The sequence below is a fragment of the Pezoporus occidentalis genome, unplaced genomic scaffold (assembly GCF_034315485.1).
Source record: "Pezoporus occidentalis ecotype Australia unplaced genomic scaffold, CSIRO_AGI_Poc_V1 ctg34, whole genome shotgun sequence".
Classification (NCBI taxonomy): Eukaryota; Metazoa; Chordata; class Aves; order Psittaciformes; family Psittacidae; genus Pezoporus; species Pezoporus occidentalis.
The window spans coordinates 1112564-1133027 of NW_026915376.1; the positions used below are offsets into that span (position 1 = coordinate 1112564).

The window sequence follows — 20464 nt, forward strand, 5'->3', positions numbered from 1 at the left end:
TAATTCCCTAGCCAATTTCTCCTCTGCACTTTCTTCAGCATCTCTTGGCTGTTGAGGAGTGGGTTACCCATTCCTGTTGTTTCATCTGCAACTCAGGGTGCTATATATTGGCTTCCACCTTGTTAATCTGTATAATAAGTCAGTCTCTCCATTTGTCCGAGAGCTGTAGTATCTCAGGGACTCCAAAGAAATTATGTTACCTGAAGATAATGGGTTTGATGCAGAAATCTTTCATAGAACTGAGTTGAGAAAACAGCCTTCATTTGAATTTTAAAGATCTGTGGCCTCTTCACACTGGCTGAGGTTTTATTTTTCTGCATAAGGACGTTGTTTTCCTCTTTCTTTTTTTTTTTCCTTTTTTCTTTCCTCCCCCCTCCTCCACTACCTGTGTTTCTTGCTCCAGTGCACAGAGGAGGGTGTCACTTCCATAAGCAAAGTAAGGTGACATTCTGCATGATGGTATCTTGCTGGGATGTTTGAGGCTGAGGGTAGTGTCCAGACTGCCACTGGTATACAGTCCATGTAAGCTACGAGTAGGGAATCTAGTTCTGTACTTCATTTGCAGCAGGAGTAAGAGTTTCATTACCGTGTTAGAAAATGTAATGACCTGGAAAGCTTGCATTTAAAGATTACAGTGAACTTAAAACAGTTGGTCCTGTTTCTATAAGGTCAGTATTAGCTGAGTAATCACCTTTGTTTCATTGCTCTGTCTTTATGTGTGTGTAGCCTATTCCACGTGCCATTGCTGCATGGAAATTTGCTGAAGTACAGAACACTTGAACAGATTCTCTGTACCTCTTGGGTGCTGAACTAGACTGCATTCTACAGCATCTGTGACACCTTAGAGCCAGCAGAATGTTTACAATATACTACTCATGTGGCCTATCTGAGAATTGTTCCTTACTCCAGTTTCATAACCAAACACCCTTTTTCTGACATTTTAAGTACATTGTATTATACTGGTTGCATGCCTACTCGTTTTTAGTAGAAAATTAAAGCTCCATTTTATGAAAAAATGAAGCTGATCCGTGATTTAAGATGAAAAGGGAGAATGAGAATTTCAGAATTCTGAGTGCAATATAATCATTTTAACAAAACTATTTTTTGGAGTGATGTTTACAATATATATCATATGTGCAGATGATAAAGATTCTTTTAGAGATTAGAACAGCTTTTTAGCTGCTTTATTGTTATGAATATATTAAGAATATTTGTTAAATCAACACAGAGTAAAATGTCTCCTTTTATACGAGGAAAATAAAATCAGTGTCATCTTTAAATGACAAGGAAAAAGTGGTAATTTGTGTACAAGATTTTATAGTTATATTTTTATATATGATTGTTTAAGCGATGCTCTCGGGTGATACTTCAATCTCAGTGAGCAGGTGTGTGAAACTTCAGAACTCTTTTTCTGGGTCTGCTGCCAAGGTAGACTTGGGTCCTTGTAATAATGCTACAGAAAGCATTTTTACTGCATTTTGTCTTTTCTAATTGTATTTTGCTGTTAGGTGGTCACAATCTAAATGTTTATCGGAAATGTGGTGAATAAGAATCGCTAATTTATATTATCCTTATTCCTAGTGATAGGAATGCTGCCCCAGCTAGAGCATAAAAGAGGACTCGCTGTCATTTCTGTCTACCAGAGGATTTGGCATTGTTACTTCTTTAACTTATTCCAGCTGTGATTCCACAGGATCACTACACTTGTAGGTAAACACATCAAGCTTTAGAGAATTTGAGGGGCATGTACCATTACCTGACATAAGATTCTTGTGAAAAACCTCACTGCCCTGATACAAAAGGGGCTAGACCACCTACTACAATACAAGTAACTAATGTATGGGGAGTTTTGCAGCTTTACCTATTGAATAATGGTTCCTGAGTTCATTCTGTTCTGTGTTGCCTTTACCCAGGTAAAATCCCCATTCAGCTTTGGGAGGACTGTTGACAAGTGACAGCCTCTCATGATGGTAGATTGATGCTTTTCATTCATTTCCCCTCTTCTCCCCCTCCCCCCCGGCCTCAACTGAGATGTGACAAGTGCTATTCAAGGAAAGAACCTGTACAGCAATCCTGCTGATCTGGGTAATGATTGGATTGAAGTCCTTCAGCTGATTTCCGTGCCCTGCTGCCACCATCCCACAGGGGCAGAGAAACTATCCAGGGATAGGTGCTCCAACATAAAGCCTGTCTCTGAATTCTGAAGTGACTGTCTGAACGTGTATGTTCACATCCTACAGATCTGAAATATACTTTGTGATAGTCAGTGTTGAAACTGAGAGTGGAAAATATACCAGTCCTGGTGTCCCTTTTTTTGTTTTCTGGGTATTTTATCAAATGCATAGACAGTCTCCTGCCTGCTTGCTCTCCCCTGCCCTAGTAGCAGTGAGAACTCACCTCGCACCATGTCTTTCCTTTACTGACTACTTCAGGTTCTTGTGCTTTTGGGAGCTTAGATTCCTGGATTCACATGGTTACTGGGATGATGTAAGCTGGCCTTCCAGCAGTTACTTTTTAAACAAATGATGGATCATATAAATTGCTCAGATGATGACTCTCCCCTCGGGGGCACCCTTTCCAGGGCTCACATCTGGTTAAGAGATGGCCTGCTTTTCCTGTACAAAATAAGCCCCTTCAAAACCTGAGGGAGAGAAGCCTCTTTGCCTCTTCATGTTTTGAGAACCATTGAATCGTGTTACACCAACCCGTATCTCATTTCTTAGTGAACTGAGTAAACTTAACTTGAGGGAACTGCATGCTGAAGCAGTGAGATGTTGGTGACAAAACTGACATGCCGGAAACTTGGTGTACTACATGATTGACGTAGGGTTTCAACTAACTCTAATAGAGACTTTTTTAATGAGACTTTTCCCAGTTATAACAACCCTCTGATCCCACACGTCTTAATGAAGCTTGTTGTAAATGGACTTTCAAGTTCTTGAAGAAGCAGACTAGCAGTGCACACTGTAATGCATACTGCATTTTTCAAAGGCCCTGAAAAGTGTGAAGTAAAACAATTCACCTGTAGCAGTGAAATTAGCCACACACACACTCATTATTAGTGTTTCTGTATATAGTCATTTTGTTACCTTTTTTCATCAATTAGGTGGGTGCAGCAGGCACCTTATACTGCTCAGAGTACAAGTACTCGGACTTCAGATTTCATTTAGTTGTTTAGAATGTTTTCTCATGGGCTGGAGGAGAATGTGGTAGCAAAGAGTTCAAATAGCTTTGATGTATTTACACAGAGGTACAGCAATATCTGAAAATAAACACATCTCTCCAGTTTTTAGAATTTTCATTGTATTCTATTTCAGAAGTCATGTGCAGAATAGAAACACTTCTCACGATGTTGAACTGATGCGAAAACATGAAATGCTTAACTTTCACCTTGAGTAACAGAACCAGATTGGGTTTCATTTTCAGGCTGTCCTGTACGAGTAGTATTTTACAACTTTGTATTGCTGTAAATACATATTTTGATTGCAGCTTTAAAATACGTAAGTATTATCTTAAGTTCAGATATATTTGCTTTAGGAAAATGGTAATATAGAGGCCAAATCTAATAAGCCTACAACTCTGTAACTTACTTCCTTCTAAATCTCTCTGCCTGGGACAGAACTTTCTGATGAAGAAGTTGAGAGCAGTAAAATATTGCCTTGTTTTACCTCAGTTTGTTTTCTACCACCTTGATACTTAACTTTCTTTTTCAGCTGCTCTCATCCTTTCCTCACCAGTGGAAACCATAATTCTGTAGGAGCTTTTGAATACTGCTCTTCTCCTATTGATTCCTCTTCCAGGCTAGATTTTTGGCAGAGTGTTATACTAAATTTATTGAATAATTCCAGTGTGAAATGTAAAAGCACTGGGTTGTTAAACTGGTGAGTATCTTTTTCTGATACAGCCTGTGGCTTGTCCTTACTTAAACTGTCCTCTTGCTTCTGAGTCTCATACTTCTTTTACTCTTGATAAATAGCACTTTACCTTTACAAGCTGTGGTTTCATACAAATACAGTTTTAAAGTGATCACTTTCCTAGTATTAAAACCAGCAAATTTGTGCTATTGTTTTTTTTAATTTTAGATCAAACTGTGAATGAATGGTGTGTTCTGGGAAGTTGCTCCCACAACCACCTACTCTTATGTTTATATCTCTTTTGTTGCAATCAAAGCACGGTGTGGGGGAAGCCCCCACATACCTTCCTTTAGCATCACTCTCCACCACCCTTCTCCATAAAAAAGTATCCAACAAAAAACAGGGAGAAAACTCAATTTGTGTTATTTCTCTGTTTGCTGGTGGCTGCCTGTCCACACACAAGAAGCCCTTGCAGCCCTCCTTGTGGGGGAAGGAGAGGGAGCAGAGAGGTCTAAAACACCCTTCTGTGTGTCAGGAGTTGTAGCAGCTCATTTCAGGATGGGATGGTTTAGTTCAACCCACAGTAGAAATTTAGTTTACTGTGATTTATGCCTCTTTTGATAATGTGGTAAAAATTTCCATTGCTAAGCACTTTCCAATTGGGTCACACCTTGTGAAAAGTAGCTAATACTTAAGTCAGGAGGCAGTCCCTCCTGGATCTTATTATGTGACATAAAACAGGGATAACCATCTGGAAAAATTCCGGGTTTTTTATTCAGAGGTAAAACTTGGAAAGATCAAATTCCTTCCAGGCTGATACTAATTCTTGTTTAATGCTATCTTGTTTGGCTACATAGATCAGGCCAGGAACAGCTGAATCAATAATCTGTCTAGCAAGAACTATCATTATATTTTTCTTCACTTTAGTCTCTCCAATGCAATTAAATAGCAAATGTGAAGATGGACAGTGTGTTTAGATGATAGGAGAATGACCTGTTGCCATTTTGTCCCTCACAGGTTTAGATATTCCAGTACAAACACTTGCAGGATTTTGCTGAGATTGTCGATAGTGGTTTTGTCAAGGTTTTCTTCTGTGTCCTCCATGGTATGCCATACTGCAGGAAAAGGAGATGGAATCAGATGTAGGACTGGAACCCCTATAAAAGGAAAGTGAAATTTGGAGAAGACATATTGGAGATGTTCTGTTAAACCAATGAATATGTCACCATTTAACAACAGAATCGGGTAACTACTCAAAAAGTGTTGGTTTTGTTGGACTTGAGCCCTGTCTTGATGCAAAAAATAGAAGATTCACAGAGTTGAAAAGCCATTGAGCAGGAGACAGTGACCATAGCTCAATGAAAAGAGCACTCGCTTAGAAGCAGAGAGGTGTAGCTGATCTTGTGCCTGCTTCCAGAGCTGTGCACCAATTTTACATTGCTAAGTAGTTAACGGAGCATAAGGAATGGCAAAATTAGGGGCTGGATATGAAGATACCTACCTCCTTTCCCAGGTAGATACCCTTTCAAAGAACTAGTGTAACCTCCCTTTTTGGTTAACTCTTCTTTGGCAATACAACTCTTGTAGAGCAGAAAACTTCAATCAGAAGACTTCACTGTATCTACTGCCCTTCCTCAGCACACCTTAGTTGTGAAGATGCTTTGCTGAGTGCTTGAACAGAGAAGGACATCAAATCCACTCTTGAATTTGGACAAGTGCTTTAATTACTGATCTGTCGCTTGACAAGGTGGCAGCAGTAATCCAACTGCTTTCCCTTTCTTTGCGTCCCGAAGGAAAAGAATGAACACAAAGTTGGGGGCTAAGGCATACATATCTGCCATGAGAAATACTCGGGGCAAATAAGCTTGAAAAATAGGATCACATGAACTTGCTCATTTATTAAATTATGCATTTGGTACTGATCTTACACTTTAAAATATAAGAGCTTCCAGTACCTCTTAACAGAAACGGAATGTGGTCATCTTCAACCAAGCCTCGATAGAAAGTAGGCTGGAAATACTGCCTTTCCATGTGGTGGTTCTTCAATAGATTCATGTTGTGTAGCTCTTGCTCTGTAATTCACATTGAGAGTGACTTAGAACTTTTGGACAATATGAGACATGTTAGCACATTTTATTTTTTTTTCCTCTCATGTGGAAGCTGTTTCCATCAAAGAAGAAAAAGGGGTTTGTAACTGTCTTTTGCATTTGTTCATTACTTAGAAGACCTCAACATTGGTGCTAATACTGTAATTTTCCAGAAGAAGGAACTAAAACAGAGAAGTGAAGCAGTTCTAAGTGTTCAGAGTGTCAATCTGTTACAGAATCTGTTTCATGGTTTCCAGGTGTCTGGGAATCTTTCTCAGTTATTTTATTAATTAAATAATAAAATCTTTGTATAGGTTTAAGATGCACCAAATATAACATTTCATAAAGTAAGTATTAAAACTGTAAACCAGAAAAGTAACCTAAAAATCTGATTTACAGGACTTAATGCATTCAGAAACTACACACTAAACTTTCGAATTCACCAAAAGCCCATACCCCAATCCTCACCAATTGCTTGAAGCCTCTGAAACCATCGACTAGTGTTTGGAAAATAACTGGGAAAGACAGGGTTTGGTGCACCAATTAAATCCAGTAGTACAAGCAGGTCCTACAGAAGAAAGAATCTTTAAAGCAAAATTCTTTATATTACTACACCACCATTAACAGAGATCAGCAAAGAGACGTCTTTGTTCCTGTATTATGACTAGGTCTTTGATAGCTCTGGCCAAAGATCTGTCTTTTCTACCATAATGCCTGAGAAGAACTCGTTAGCAGAACCTGATTCCAAACGCATGCATTTTGCTGTTTTTCTGAGGAAGAAAAGGTTGGCTATTTCGCTGTTCTTCAAGCTGAAGCAGACTGCATGCTTTGGTTGCAGTTTGTGTGTTATATCCCTTTAAAAGAAAAACTACAGTAGGTGGGGAGAAAGAAGAGGAAATTGCTTCTTCCCTGGAGAACAACAAAGTCTGTCAAGGGAAAGACATTTTATGAGTCATAAGACACAGTGACAGAAGAAAAGTGTCTCAGCAGTGAGTAGGGAAACTAGAAGGGAGCAGATGACCAGAATTTTAGTAGGAATCAAAGGGAAACAGCTTACTGTAGCTTAGTGCTTATCTAGGAGAGATTTGTTCACAGATGGATCCTATGTGCTCTCTCCTAATCACTTCGAATTATCTCTTTAAAAGGGTAGGTATCCTAGTTTATATTCTAATAAATTTGTGTATTTTGATTTTTCTATGACTTCTCCTCCATACTTGCATGGAAAAGGTCTCAGCAGGTTCACCTGAAAAGCTCTTGCCAAGTCTCTATTTTACACGCCTTATAAAATTGCCCCAAGCTTACTTTTTCCTTTTAACTTTGGTGAGATTCATGGTTTCCTGGTAATTTGGGCATTTGCTAACTGAATATTGGAAAAAAAAGCAATTTACTCCTGCCCATCAAGAATTGAAAAGCCACTTACTATGCCCTGCAGCTGATTTGTGGTGGTTGAACCAGGTGGATGTGGAGTAGATACCATTTTCTGAGCTAAGTGTTGAGATCCATAGAGGGAATCAGAAGGGGACCACTGGACAAAGGCTTCTTCACCATCAAAAAAAATGAGCTGAAGTGAAAGGTCTGGTCTTGATGCTGAGCTGGTCTGTTGGAGGAAAGTAAGAGTAGCATAACCTGACTTTGGCCAGAACATTAAATAAAGGACAAATACTGTAGTCATATAAGCCACATCAGTAGGAGTATATTTTCAAGGTACTCTATGCAAACCCTCCTATGGCTGTATAGTGAGTGATAGTGATCACTCACTATTATTTACCTAGTGCAGTGACACGTTCTGCAGTCTGGTATCATTTGGATTCTGGTTAGAAGCTTTATTTCTGACTTCAGCAGACATGTGCTGAGTATGTTGAGACAGGTCTGCAAAAGCAGGAACATCACCACCAATGAGACATGCAAGCAACAGCACCTGATGCAAGTGCTAATATTATTCCTTGCTAGTGCCCCAAACGAGTAGTATCTCTGTTGCAGCTGTGCATCAGTGGAGGTGAATTATGGATTTGTAGAGCTGATGGTTTTTTGAGGGACAAAGAGCAGTCAGTCATGAGAAGAATGACCATTTCTTTTCCTTCAGGGGGACTCGCAACCACTGAAACCAAAGCACAGAGAGTGGAGTGCATACACCTTTCCCTTTTAACAACCAAAAATATCGTAACAGTAAAAACTGAGAATATATGATTTATGTATTTAAGGTCACAAAGGAGAGATTGTGTGATATTTATTCCCCATGTAGAAGGAGCCTTTTTTCTCTCTCTGTTTACTAACTGAAGTTTTCTTTGCACTGGCAGCGTTCCCTAGTAACCTCCAGTGTGGCTAACCCCAGTTTGGTTCCACTGTATGAACAGGCTGGGGAACCGTAGGCTTGGCAGTTAATATAAATGTTTTAACTGTCTATGAATTAAATGCTATTTCAAGTGAAATTGCATGATGGGGTTAATAAGGTGGGGCCACTGGCAACAGTCATGTCCTGTATGGGCTACAACTCCCAACTAGCTGGAGCAAATCCAATATAAACAGTAGTAGAAAACTTCTATAAAATGTCGCTCACACAGGCAAGACAGTATTGATTGTATGCTCATAGTAATATATGGATTTCTCTAATGGCAGTGCTTTGCTGCCCTTTGTTCTTCGCACAGGACACGGGTCTTTTGATAGCAGTCATTTTGCATTATGGAGGAAACTGTATTAATGCCATTTGAATTTTAGAAAGTAGTATTTGTATTATTATTATTACTGTTTAACACATTCGCAGGTCTGACTAACAGCTGTCTTTGCCCTTTACTTTTAAACTTACTCTATATAACTGGAGAAACATCAAGATAAAAATCACAGCTTCAAGTCAAAGTATAAATAGATCTCGCTGAAAACATAACAAAGTCTGTTATGCTACTATGATCTGAGCAGAAAGGTCATAGTTAATGTATTAAGCAGATGGATCCCAAAGTATATTTTGTTAACAGACTGTTCAAATGGTATCCTGCTCAAAGTAATTAGATTGCCTTTTTGTCAAATGCTGTCATCTTACATGATAAAACAGTTTAATCAAAAATTATATGTAACTTGCAAAAATTCCAGTCTTTAAGTCAGTGTGCAGGTTGTTCCATGAACAGCCATCAGGCAATTTTATTCTACCTAAAGCTCCTAAATGAAAGCATCTGTATTACAGGAGTGCTTTGTTTTGTGATTAAAAACATTGGTATATTCTTAATCTTCTAATTCGTAAATATTCTGATGTCAGACGGCACCAGATCAGTTTCTGGAAACATCTGCCGACAAGTAATCTTCATACCTGAGCTGAGTGTCTTCCTGACACTTTGTAAAGCGTTTAAGAGACCTTTCCCTGTGAAAGCTCCATTGGAGTACAAGGGCTCTTCTGGAAATAGCAAATCCTGAACCACTAGATGACGCTCACGAACCTGTAATCCTCGATCTTTCAGAGCGAGGAGGATGAGATTCTTTTGCGGGCCAACGGCAGCACTTTGAGGCAGATTTTCATAGCAAAGGTAACACAGACTGACAATATACTGTTAGTATTGTTACATAAATAAACTATTCAAATCGATAAAGGAAAAGAAGAAGAAAATCTTGAAATCATTATGGGATGGAGGGATGAGTCTAACTCTCCTGTTCATCTGTCTCCCAAGACAGAATACAACTGAGAGATTTTAAAAGTGCAAGATTAAGAAAGCAAAGATACTTGTCAGTGACCCCAGCTGTTACTGGATATGACAGGGGCTTCTCAGTGTAGGGTTCTGTGCCTTTTAGATAGAAAGTGGGATTCTATCTTGCCAAGTCTATGAAGCATGTGTTATTCATGTATAAATTGTTATTTTTATATACTATATTAGGTAATTTTTAGGTAGCCACCCTTTGCATAATAAGTTTTATTATGATGATGTACTCTAAAGGAGTAGATACTGATCTCTGTTGTGTTCTTCTTGAAGTCAAATGGGAGTTTTCCTACAGCAAAGCAATCAAAAGAATTGGGCACACAGGCTGTGGGAGAGAACATGGAAGTGCCCTTGAGGCCTATTGCTGTAACAAACCCAAATGAAAATTAAACAAGCAAACTACCTTGATTAGCTGAAGCTGGTTATCAAGGGCACGTGCCAGCTCCAAAATCATAGCACAAGGCACGGCTGAATCAGTTGCTCCTACAAACGCTCTCTCCTGCCATTGTTGTCCAAAGAACTTTGAGTCGTAGTGGCAGGCTAGAACCAGGTGCCTTTTTGCAGAGGGGTTGAGAGTGCTGATAATGTTTGAAAAGGTTTGATATCCGTATGGTGTGTACTTCTGAAATGTGTCTTCTTCAATTTCCCAGCCAGCCTGTAATCTTTGAAGACGGTGCTTGATATGCTGCAGTTAAAAGGATAAACAACCACATTAATATTGCTTGCTTCAGAAAGATGTAGCAGACAAATTGTGCTTAGTTATCAATGGCACTTGGGCTTATTTCTGTGAGTTCATGGTATTTTTAAAAGGTTAATTTTACAACAAAAATTGTAATGTCACTATACAAAATGAGCAACGTCTTTGCTACCTTAGCCTGTGGCTGGCTTAGCTGCTTTTCATTTCTCCCTTTTGTCTCTTGTTTTTGGAGTCTGAAGGTGCTTTGAATGATTGCCCGTTAATATGACACATTTAGATCTTGATCTCTGAAGTTTCCAGGCTGGTGTTTTTTGAGGTGCCACCAGGACAGTGTTAATGTTTACTTCTTCAAATCGAAACTCAGCTGTGACCTTAAATTGTCAAAAAGGGCTGCAGAGAACTTGATATGGCTAATCTGACAATTACCACACATAGATGTCACAGCAGCATAAGAAAGATGCTGGGTTTTTGTTTGTTTGCTCTAGGGGCTGGGGGGGGTGTTTCCTTTTTAGTCTTTTTAGCTTCTATGAGGTATCTGCCTTTCAGGTGACATAAGTTGCTTACAGGGCTGTACAAGACAGTCTGATTCCTGTAAATTGAAGAAGGAATTAAGCATTTCAGAACAATGTTTTAAAAAATAAACCCTGTACGTGTAGCTTACGTAAAGAATAAGGGACTACATAAAGAGATCATTCATTTTAGGTATTGTTCTACCTAAAGAGAATACCCCTAATAACAACCCTAGTTATACTTAGTACAGAGTTCTGGCTAATTCTTATTAGAGGGTTATCTCTGCTGAGCAATTTATTTTTATGTGTCCCTAGAGCGCCGCTTCGAGACAGATTCCTCTCCCTTTAAATAAACATTACGAAAAGCCTCTAAGGGGTAAAAAGAAAATTGACTTTGAAGATTTGTCCTGCTCTTGGTGAAGTCAGTGGGAATATTGCCATAAATGTTAGTGCTAGAACAAACTGCCATTTTGTTGTGGTCACCCTCTAAAAGCTCTTACAGTGTTGTATGACTATCTATAGGCAGAGCAAAGGATGTCTTTGATGGATTATGGGGAATATAGAAGCCTGAATGGATTTCCCAGTGTCCACTAGCTATAACTGGTACTAGTCTTCTCCCTTCTTCTGTGTCTTGACAAAGAAATGTCACTCCTCTCAAAGTCGGTTGTGCTTTGACAATGAGAACTCTTTTTTTCCGCTGGTGGGGCCCTACTTTGGTACATGCTGTTACCTTGTAACAGGATGATCCTATTTTGAACATGATTTGTGGTTTTCTAGCCTAGGCTCAGCTAGTTTTTTGTTTTTTCTTACTCTTTCCCCTTTCACTTGGCTGCCTTCCAGGGTATCACTAAAGAAACCACAAAACTATAGAGACGTGTGCACGCACACAAAGCATAAAAAAGCTGCATTTTTCCAGTCTACCAATTGCAGAGTGGCAAAAAATCTTCTTGTAGTTAGGGCTGCCTTGGAGCTGTTGAGCCACTGCCTGGAGGGTAGGTAAAGGCTAATGAGATGGTGTGAATGCCTTCTAGCAAATTCAGCTGTACCACTGTTTAGTCTCCTGGTTAGATAATATAATCCAGAGCCAGCATGGACATGGTCCTGAAGATGCCTCTGCTATGAGTGCAGAGCAGCAACCTGGTTGTGTGGTAACTCCCTGTGGCTTAAATACCATGCGCTGCAGTAAAAGCCTGGGGCTAAGCACAATCTGGATATTTTACCCCAGCACAAACTCACTACTGTGCTTGGGCCAGCAGAGCTGATGTGGTACTTGGGCCACTGCTGCACTTTGTCATTTTGATTGTTTCACCTGCGTGTCCTTTTGGGCCTATTTGGTCCCTTTCTGTGTTGATCCACACATCTGAAGCAACACTGCAGGGCAGTGTAACAGTACATCTCTACAGAGAAAGGGTGGTTGGGTGTCATTTATTTCATCCCCTTTTATGGCCCCAAAGGGTTTGAACTGGTGACCAAAAAGCTGCTTATATGAGGGAAAGGGCAACAGTTGTGTTGTGCTCTGGTTACCAAACCTGAGGCAAGGTATTGTCCTGGGTTCATCAGTAGCAGTCGTTTTTCTCCTTCTTAGTAGCTGGTGCCGTGCTGTGGTTTTGACTTTCAGCCTGGGAACAGCGCTGATAACACCGATGTTTTCAGTTGCTGCTCAGTAATGTTTACTCTGACCAAGGACTTTCTGAGCCTCATGCTCTGCCAGGGAGGACCAGAAGCCGGGAGGAAGCAGAGACAGGACACCTGACCCAAACTGACCAAAGAGGTATTCCATACCACAGCACATCATGCCCAGTATATAAACTGGGGGCAGTTACCTGGAAGGTCTAGATCACTGCTCGGGTCAGGCTGGGTATTGGTCGGCGGGTGGTGAGCGGTTGTATTCTCTTCCCTTGTTATTTCCCTTCTCATTATTATTATCGGTGGCAGCAGCAGTGATTTGTGTTATACCTTAGTTACTGGGCTGTTCCTATCTCAATCCATGGGAGTTACATTCTTTCGATTCTCCTCCCCATCCCTCCGGGAGCAGGGGGAGGAAGGGGTGTGGGGAGGAGTGAGCGAGCAGCTGCGTGGTTCTGGGTTGCCGGCTGGGCTTAAACCATGACAGGTATTTAATTTATAAGTTTAAAAACAGACTGTAGGGTTTTTTTCCATCATGCTATGCAGCGCTGGGAAATAATGTCAGCTGGAGTGCAAGCTGTGTCATGTAGGCTCTATGCAGTCTGGACTTAGAATCATAGAATAGTTAGGGTTGAGCAATGATAGAGTTTGTCCTGCCAAATGAAAGGAATGTGTCTGTCCCTTTAGCTGTCACTAAAAGCACTACCAGAATATAAATAGTAGATGTTGCCTTACCTGTCGTACGATATAATTTCCTTGTGATCCCGAGTATCTTTCTATCAGCATAGGGCGCAAATCATTCTCCCACATTTCAGAAACATCTGTGTTTGCAGCAACTTTTTTGATAGCATCAGCATGTAAAATTCTTGGTCGGTGAGAATACTGTATGAGGGAGAAAAAGCCAAGATTGCTGTAACTATTACTAGACCTTTTTAACCATAGTATTCTCCAGAATTATGGTAATGTGGTATATTCTGCTACTTTGATTTACTGGGATAAAATCATGGGAAACATTTTTACCTACCTGTAAAAACACAACCCGTGGCTGGGTTTTTTCTTTTCCAATATCTTTCTTCTACATACATACAGTCATGTCTGAAACCATGACACCTTCAAATGAAGTTTCCATTGAGACAAGCACCAGAAGCTTTGTTTTTAGTAGTGCTAATATTTAGCTTTATGCAGTGGGTGTCTACATTATGAGGTGCAGGACTGCAAGGAAATGCATAAGCTGGCTCAGTCCAGAGGCAGTGAAGCTGTGTCATTGTGGTCCCTGCCTGCAGTGGTGGTTTTGGTGTGACTACACAGCATGGTGTGGCTCATTTGGGGCTAGCTGGGGTCTATGTCAGCTTTGTGACACATGGGTTAACCTCAGAACTGGCAGCTTTTCTCCTGTAACAGCAGGTCCCAGTAATGGCTACTGCTCAAGTGGCTTCTTTTCTGCTGCCTAAACACAGACCTTTAGAGCTATTTCAGGTGACCCAGAATACTTGAGAGATCCTCCTGGGGCTGACAAGTGCACGTCTTGAACCTGTGAGAGCCTTGTGGTGTTCTGGAGTGGTAGCTGAATGCCAGATGGGAACATCAAGGACATCGCAAATGTTCCTTTGGGCACCTAGTTTGAATCTACCCAGTCTCTAGCAATTGACTCCTCAGGACCTCCCTGAGCCACTCTTGTTTTTATAGATTCCTATTTCAGGCACTGTCATAGGATATTCCAGTCCCATCCATTCCTGATTTCTATCATAGAGACTTTCCTTCACACCTCTCTCCACTGGAAAAATGTTTATTTGTTCTTTGATCAGAACTGCCTTACATGATTGATCAGATTGCTGTCCTTCAGTGTACCCTGTTTACCTCATCCTCTTTTGAGATGACAAAGAGGAGAGAAAGTGGAACATGAGTGCACCATGGTTTATAGTGTAGGATAATGGTACTTACCATTTTACTATTTTTTTCTTCAGACTGTTGAAGAACTGATTTGCTTTTGGACTCTGCTGCATCAAGCTGACATTTTCACAGATGTATTTACTCTAGCTCCATTACTGTATATGTTAACAAAACCCAATCATTCCCCCTCGCTCATGTACCTCATTTCACATTTGTCTGAAATGACTGCTGGAACTCACTCCCTGGCCAGAAAGTGTACTGACCTTGAGAGCTTCTGCGGCCCTGTGTAATGAATGACCTGCTATCTTAATGACCCTGCCTAATGAATATTGTTAACAAATGCTTCTGCCTCACTATTTGGCGTCTTTGCTACTTCATTTGTGCGTGCTGAGCAAAGCAGGCACAAGCACAAATATTTTCTAAGCTTCACTGTAAACATTAAATTCTACCCTTTTCATGCCTCTTTATCTATGAGTGGACCTTTTCTCCAATTCCACTTCATTTTATTAGTGAAATTAAGTAGAGAGGAGACACAAAGACACTGAATTCTATGATGCTAATTTTAAGATAGTCTTTCAAGCTGTATTTTAAGACTTTGAGGACACCAAATTTTAGGATGTGCAGTTAACATTTTTAATGCTACTGAATTTATACATGGGTTAAAGAAAAACTGCATTTTGTCTGATACATAAAGAACTTCTACAAGTTTGGAAACTGTCTTGTAGAAGATGCATAAAGTGTATTTGAAAGACCCGAAGTTTAATACAGTGGAATTTACACCAGTGTTGAAAAGGCAGAGGCAAGAGAAAACGTTGTCAGGAAGCTGTTCTGTTTAGGAGGAACAGGCTGTACAAGAGAAAAGCTGAAGCTGTGTACTTCAGAAGAATGTAGGAGGACAATTTAATTAAGGAAGTTCAGAAAATATGCCTTCAGCTGAACAATTGAAGGGCCCAGTGAGAATGTGGAATTGTCTTTCTTCTAACCACAGAGTGTGCCTGGTAATTCGGGTCACTGAATCACTTTGCAAAGACACATTATGATTATCAAAGTACAAATGTATGAAAACACTTCAGATGACAGGAATAAATTCCCACTTCTAATAACAGAGGCATTTTCAAATTTGGGAACTGAAAGGAATTACGAAAGTGGTCATCAAAGAAAAGAGAAGCAGATCTGTAGGTGACTCACTCCTTACAGTGTTGGTCAATCCCTGTTTCCTCCATGGCCACAGCAGAGAGGCAGAGCAATGCATTTATGACAGGGCTATCAATAACCTGTTGTACCAAGCTGCATAAAAAAGCAAGACTTCAACTTCTGCAGGTAGCCCATGCTTCTTGTCAATTTTGGTGTATTTCAGCTTGGTGCCAATGGAAGTTAGCTTCTTAAGAACTCTTAAGTTTAGGACCCTCCTCAATGACAGAAAGACGGGAAGGTCTGTACAGTGCAAGGCTTTCAACTTCCAGCTCGCACATCCCTTTAGGGAGAAGGAACAATAGTTGTCAAGGGACAAGAATTTGATGAGAGAGAGGAAGTGGTTCTTGGTTAGTGTCTGCGCGGGCAGAGGAGTACGGATGCTATGGTTCTGCGGTTAGATGATGCTACTTCTGTCATTGGCAAGTAGATTGACTAGTGGGAATGGAATGAGCTAAAGGGTGTACTGGTGTGGCTCAAGGGGGCTGACAAAAGGAGCAGTGAGGCTACACACTTGTACATTGACTAGTATGACTAAGTATTTAGCCTTGCCTATCCTTATAGGATATTTATTATGCATACTATAGATATATTGTGTTACAGATATGTAGTCTATACATGAGCTATATATACAGTAAGATACAATTAATAGAACATAATGGCAAAATTTCTCTTAAAAAAAAACAAACCCACAACCAAACAACACAACACTTATTTGAATGGGTGTGAATAAAATCAAGGAGAAGGGGAATGACTAAGGGCAAGTGAGTGGTAAGGCAGGAAGAAAGCTTGATTTTGCTAGTCTGTCCTGGACTCTGGTCTATTGGGGAAGAGGATGATGCATTGGATTAGCAGAGTTTAGTCGGCTGTGGCTGAACTTTGAGTTCAACTCTTCCACAAACACCTGGGAATAGGCCCTAGAAGTGTATTTTCCATTTGGAAATGCCTGAACCCTTGAATTGAATGCAATTTGCAGTTGTGTACTCTCCCATGTTCCCTGTGGTTTAGTTCTTCACCAAGAACTATGTAGTGTTTCATACTGACCATTGAGAGCTGTTACACAGAGGAATGGGGGGTTTAGTGCTTACTGCTGTTTCATTAAACATTGCCTCAAGACTGCTTTTTTCACTAGTTCACACAATGCTTTGAATTAAAACCAATATAGTACGTCTCTATGACATACCAGAATATTACATCCTTTCAATTAAAACCAATATAGTACGTCTCCATGACATACCAGAATATTACATCCTTTCAAAGCAGTTTTGTAGTAGCTTTCAACACCATCCCTATTTGTTTTTCCTCCCAAGATGTGCATCACTGCTGGAAGAGATAATCACATTGAAAACTGGAGTATAACGGAATGCTACACGGAATATAATTTGGGATTTTGATTCCTTTTGTGCTTTCTGGGTTTTCCCTTAAATCCACTAACTGCTCCAAAGCTCACCTCCGATGTGACAAACCCGTCAGGAAGCCTTGTCCTGCGGCCATTAGCTCCGGGTGGGCAGGAAGCCATGTTATCCCTCCCCACCTGCGCTCCCCGCAGGCGGCCGCTGACCGGTGACCCGCCGCTGAAGCCCGCCTTGTCCCAGGGCCGGACCGTCGGGGCTGGGTGAGGCGTCCCCCCGCAACCCAGCGCAGCGGCCAGCCCCAGAGACGCGACCGCGACCCACCTTCTCCAGGGTCCACGCCGCGCCGGCGTCCCTCCCGAGCACCAGCGGCAGGCAGGCGGCGGCGAGGCACAGTGCCCGCAGCAGCCGGGGCCCGCCCGCCGGCCCCTCGCCCCCCGCCATCCCTCTCCTCTGGTCTGCTCTCCCCTCACGGCTCTCCCCGCGGGCCCCCTTCCCTCCGCCTTGCTGAAGCGCGGGAGCGGGAAGGAGGGAGCCGGGGCCGGCGGGGGAGGGAGGGAAGAAGGGAATGAGGGAGGGAAGGAGACTGCTGCGGCCGCAGCTCTGCCAGCCTCCCCCGGCTCGTCCCCGCTCCCAAACGCGCCTGGTCCCTGGCACCACGTCAGCAGCTCCGCGGGAGGCGGGCGGGCAGCCCCTGCGCTGGGTGAGGGCCCGGCCTCGGGCATCGCGCGTTGCTGCGGACAGTGTGCAATGAGGGCCGGGAGGGGAGGGGCCCGAACGGCGAAGACCTACGGAACTGCAAAGCGGTGAATTTATTGTTTTACAAGGCTCTTCTTGCGACCTTTCTGAGGCCTAATCCGACAATGCTTGCTAAAATGTCAGTCCTGCCTTCAGGCATTTTAAATTCTGTGGTTACTCTATTAACTACCAATGAAGCACAGTCTGTGGTCAGGCGATACTTTGCAGTAGGCCAATTAAAACGATTAAACCAGAGATAGAAGCATCTGAGCACACAAGCCCTTCTTCAGGTCATTTGACACTGTCATCCTCCCTCCGTGGTTTTGTGGAGAGCATCTGACCATTCTGCATCACAGATGTCCCATTTAAAGTCTCTGATCTTTACATCATTCTTGCAACTTCAGACTTAATGCTAAAACACATTGAATGGAAAAGAGAGAAAAAAAAAGAAATAAAAGAAAGGAGGGAGGCAGCTTAAGCAACAAGCTCTTCAGCTTGCACTGGAAAGCTGCATCCTGGAAACTATAGCTTTGCGAGTATTCGAAGTGTCTGAGGGTAATATTAGAGAAATGGAGCAATTTGTTGATTTGCAGATTCTTGCCCAGATTCCACAGATTTCCTAGAAAAGCTGGTGGATCTGCTGCCCAGCATACAGATGGGATCTTTGGAGGCAACAGTTTTACTGTAGAGTCAGCATCCTCCAAGCTGATACTCAGATGTGGCTGTATCCAAGGTTTTCACATATGGGGAAACAACGAGTTAATTTAAATCAATGCCTTTGAGTTTTAATCCCTCTCCCCTCCCAGAAGTCCACACTTCTCTTTGTTAGGAAATTGTTCCAAATGCAAAGCCAAGTCACCAGTGAATAGGGAGAAATGGGCAATCATTTGATTGGCAAGAAAAACCAGCAGGGTTTACAGATTCTTAGGCAAAAGCCCTGGCAAGTCAGCAGAGATCAAGTCACAGGAAACGTGTGTAAATCCACCTAGGAAAATGACAAGCGGTCCCAGCAGGACTGCAAAACAGAACAAAATCTGTTGCCCTCTGTCAGATTTCCTGTGGCTGACTCTATAATACAGATGCTGGACAAAATTTCTGGCTAATGTGCCAAGGTCCTCATACAATTTAGCAGGAAAAAAAAAAATTAAAATAAGTACAATAGCTACAGGAGAAATTTGCCAAGAATCTAAGCTTGGTTCAGGACTAACTAACATTGTTTTCCCCTGAGGGACTGTGGACCCACCAAGAGCTACAGTTCTTTAATAGATTACAAATTTGGCAAGTGTAAAGTCAGCTTAGGGCAGCGTTATCTCACCTACATGGGAAACACAGACCAGTTCTGGACCAGATGCTCAGAGAGATTGAACAGGACTTTTTAAAGGTGTTACTTTGGAAATGTGGAGCAGAGACCTCCCTTCCCTCCTCCTCAGAACCAGCCCACAAAGTTCTGTGTTGAATGAGATAAAGACAGGGGGAAAAAAAGCATCTATTGAAATGTATCAGAAATCAGAGCACTTCACAGCTTAAAAAAGAACTATATAACTATTTTAAAAAATAATACACAAAGTTAAAAAAATTGCAGAAGTTAATAAATGTTTTGTTTTGCCACGGATTCATGAACAAAACCCATGCTGTTTAGTCCCACTCCATACTACCAAACTGAAAGGATGTCAATCAAAAGATTGCTCAGGGGTTAGCTGTTCTGTTTTATGCATTTTAAACAGTTGGTTTGTGACCCTGAAAAATCAAATAGATGTAAGCAGATATCATCTAGAGAGAGAAAAGAAGAGCATATATTATCTGTGAAAATATGACCTGTACATCCCTCCATTCCTGTAACCCAGCTAATGTGACAGTGCCATCTACTGAAGTCCCGAAGGACAGACGCTAGAGGCAGCCCTGTCAAAACCTTTTACTTCTGCTGGCCCTGCACCATAAAAGCAGCGTCTCATCCCAAAGCGCCCCTCGGAAGCCGAGGCTGCATGCTCTGTCATTACCTCGGTTGTAAACTCTGCCAGAGGCTGCGGGTTTAATGCACGCCCATTTTCTCAAGAAAGGGGACTCCTGGGCCTTCCACCCTTTCAAATCCAGTTTTGATGCTGAGCTCTTCCAACTGGCAGGCCTGTGGTAGGGAGAGGAGAGTAAGTGTGGTTTGCTCTGCTTCGAATTGCCTCATACAAGGCAATTTTGTGCCTGAGCTGTGGCTGCTCTGCCAGCAGTGGTTAGAATACACAGCCTGAGACTTCCAGTGTTTGGCAGCTTGGGCTGCTGCATGTTCATGAATCCATGAGCAGCTCTTACAGCCCAGAGGGAAAGGGTGGCTGGGCTGCAGGTGCCTCATGCTCATGTGTGCTCTGTGGGCCCATCCCTGTCAACTTACCCACCGCTGATCCCTGTATGGTTTGGAACAGAGCCTTTACAGGCTGTGGAAGTACCATGTTTGGTGACTCAAGGTTAAGAGATTCTGTTTCCATGGGGTGATGTATTCACAGATGAAGCTTTAAGAAGTGAAATGTGCAGGTTACCCCTAGACACTTACTTAGGGAAATTACTTTTGTTTATTCCAGAGTCGGTACAGGAGGATTATATGGTATGAATGAGACTACCCATGCAGCAAGCGAAAGGATCTGTGAAATCATTCTTCAAACTGTGGGGAGTAAGTGAATTCCAAAAGGTCAGTTACATATAACTAATAATATAAATATCTATTCTGTTTTCAGTGGATTTATACCAAGGTAAATTTCAATTCCACATTTTTTAAGCCTATACTAAACTTTTCAGTGTTGTTGGAGGTGGATTTTAGGACAAAGTTCAGCTAAGGGCTCAAACCGAGACGATGA

The 20464-nt window shown here is 41.7% G+C and overlaps 1 protein-coding gene across 1 annotated transcript; it reads right to left on the reverse strand.

The window, feature by feature from the left end:
* Window positions 1-4606: 4606 nt before the first annotated feature.
* On the reverse strand, window positions 4607-17566 carry QPCT (glutaminyl-peptide cyclotransferase). Its single transcript, XM_062629504.1, has 7 exons — window positions 17211-17566; window positions 13189-13335; window positions 10025-10306; window positions 7362-7538; window positions 6410-6509; window positions 5810-5926; window positions 4607-5011 (listed from the first exon to the last, which is right to left on the reverse strand). The coding sequence occupies exons 1-7, from the start codon at window positions 17328-17330 to the stop codon at window positions 4866-4868; spliced, it is 1089 nt and encodes a 362-aa protein (XP_062485488.1). The 5' UTR covers window positions 17331-17566; the 3' UTR covers window positions 4607-4865.
* Between the last annotated feature and the right edge of the window lie 2898 nt (window positions 17567-20464).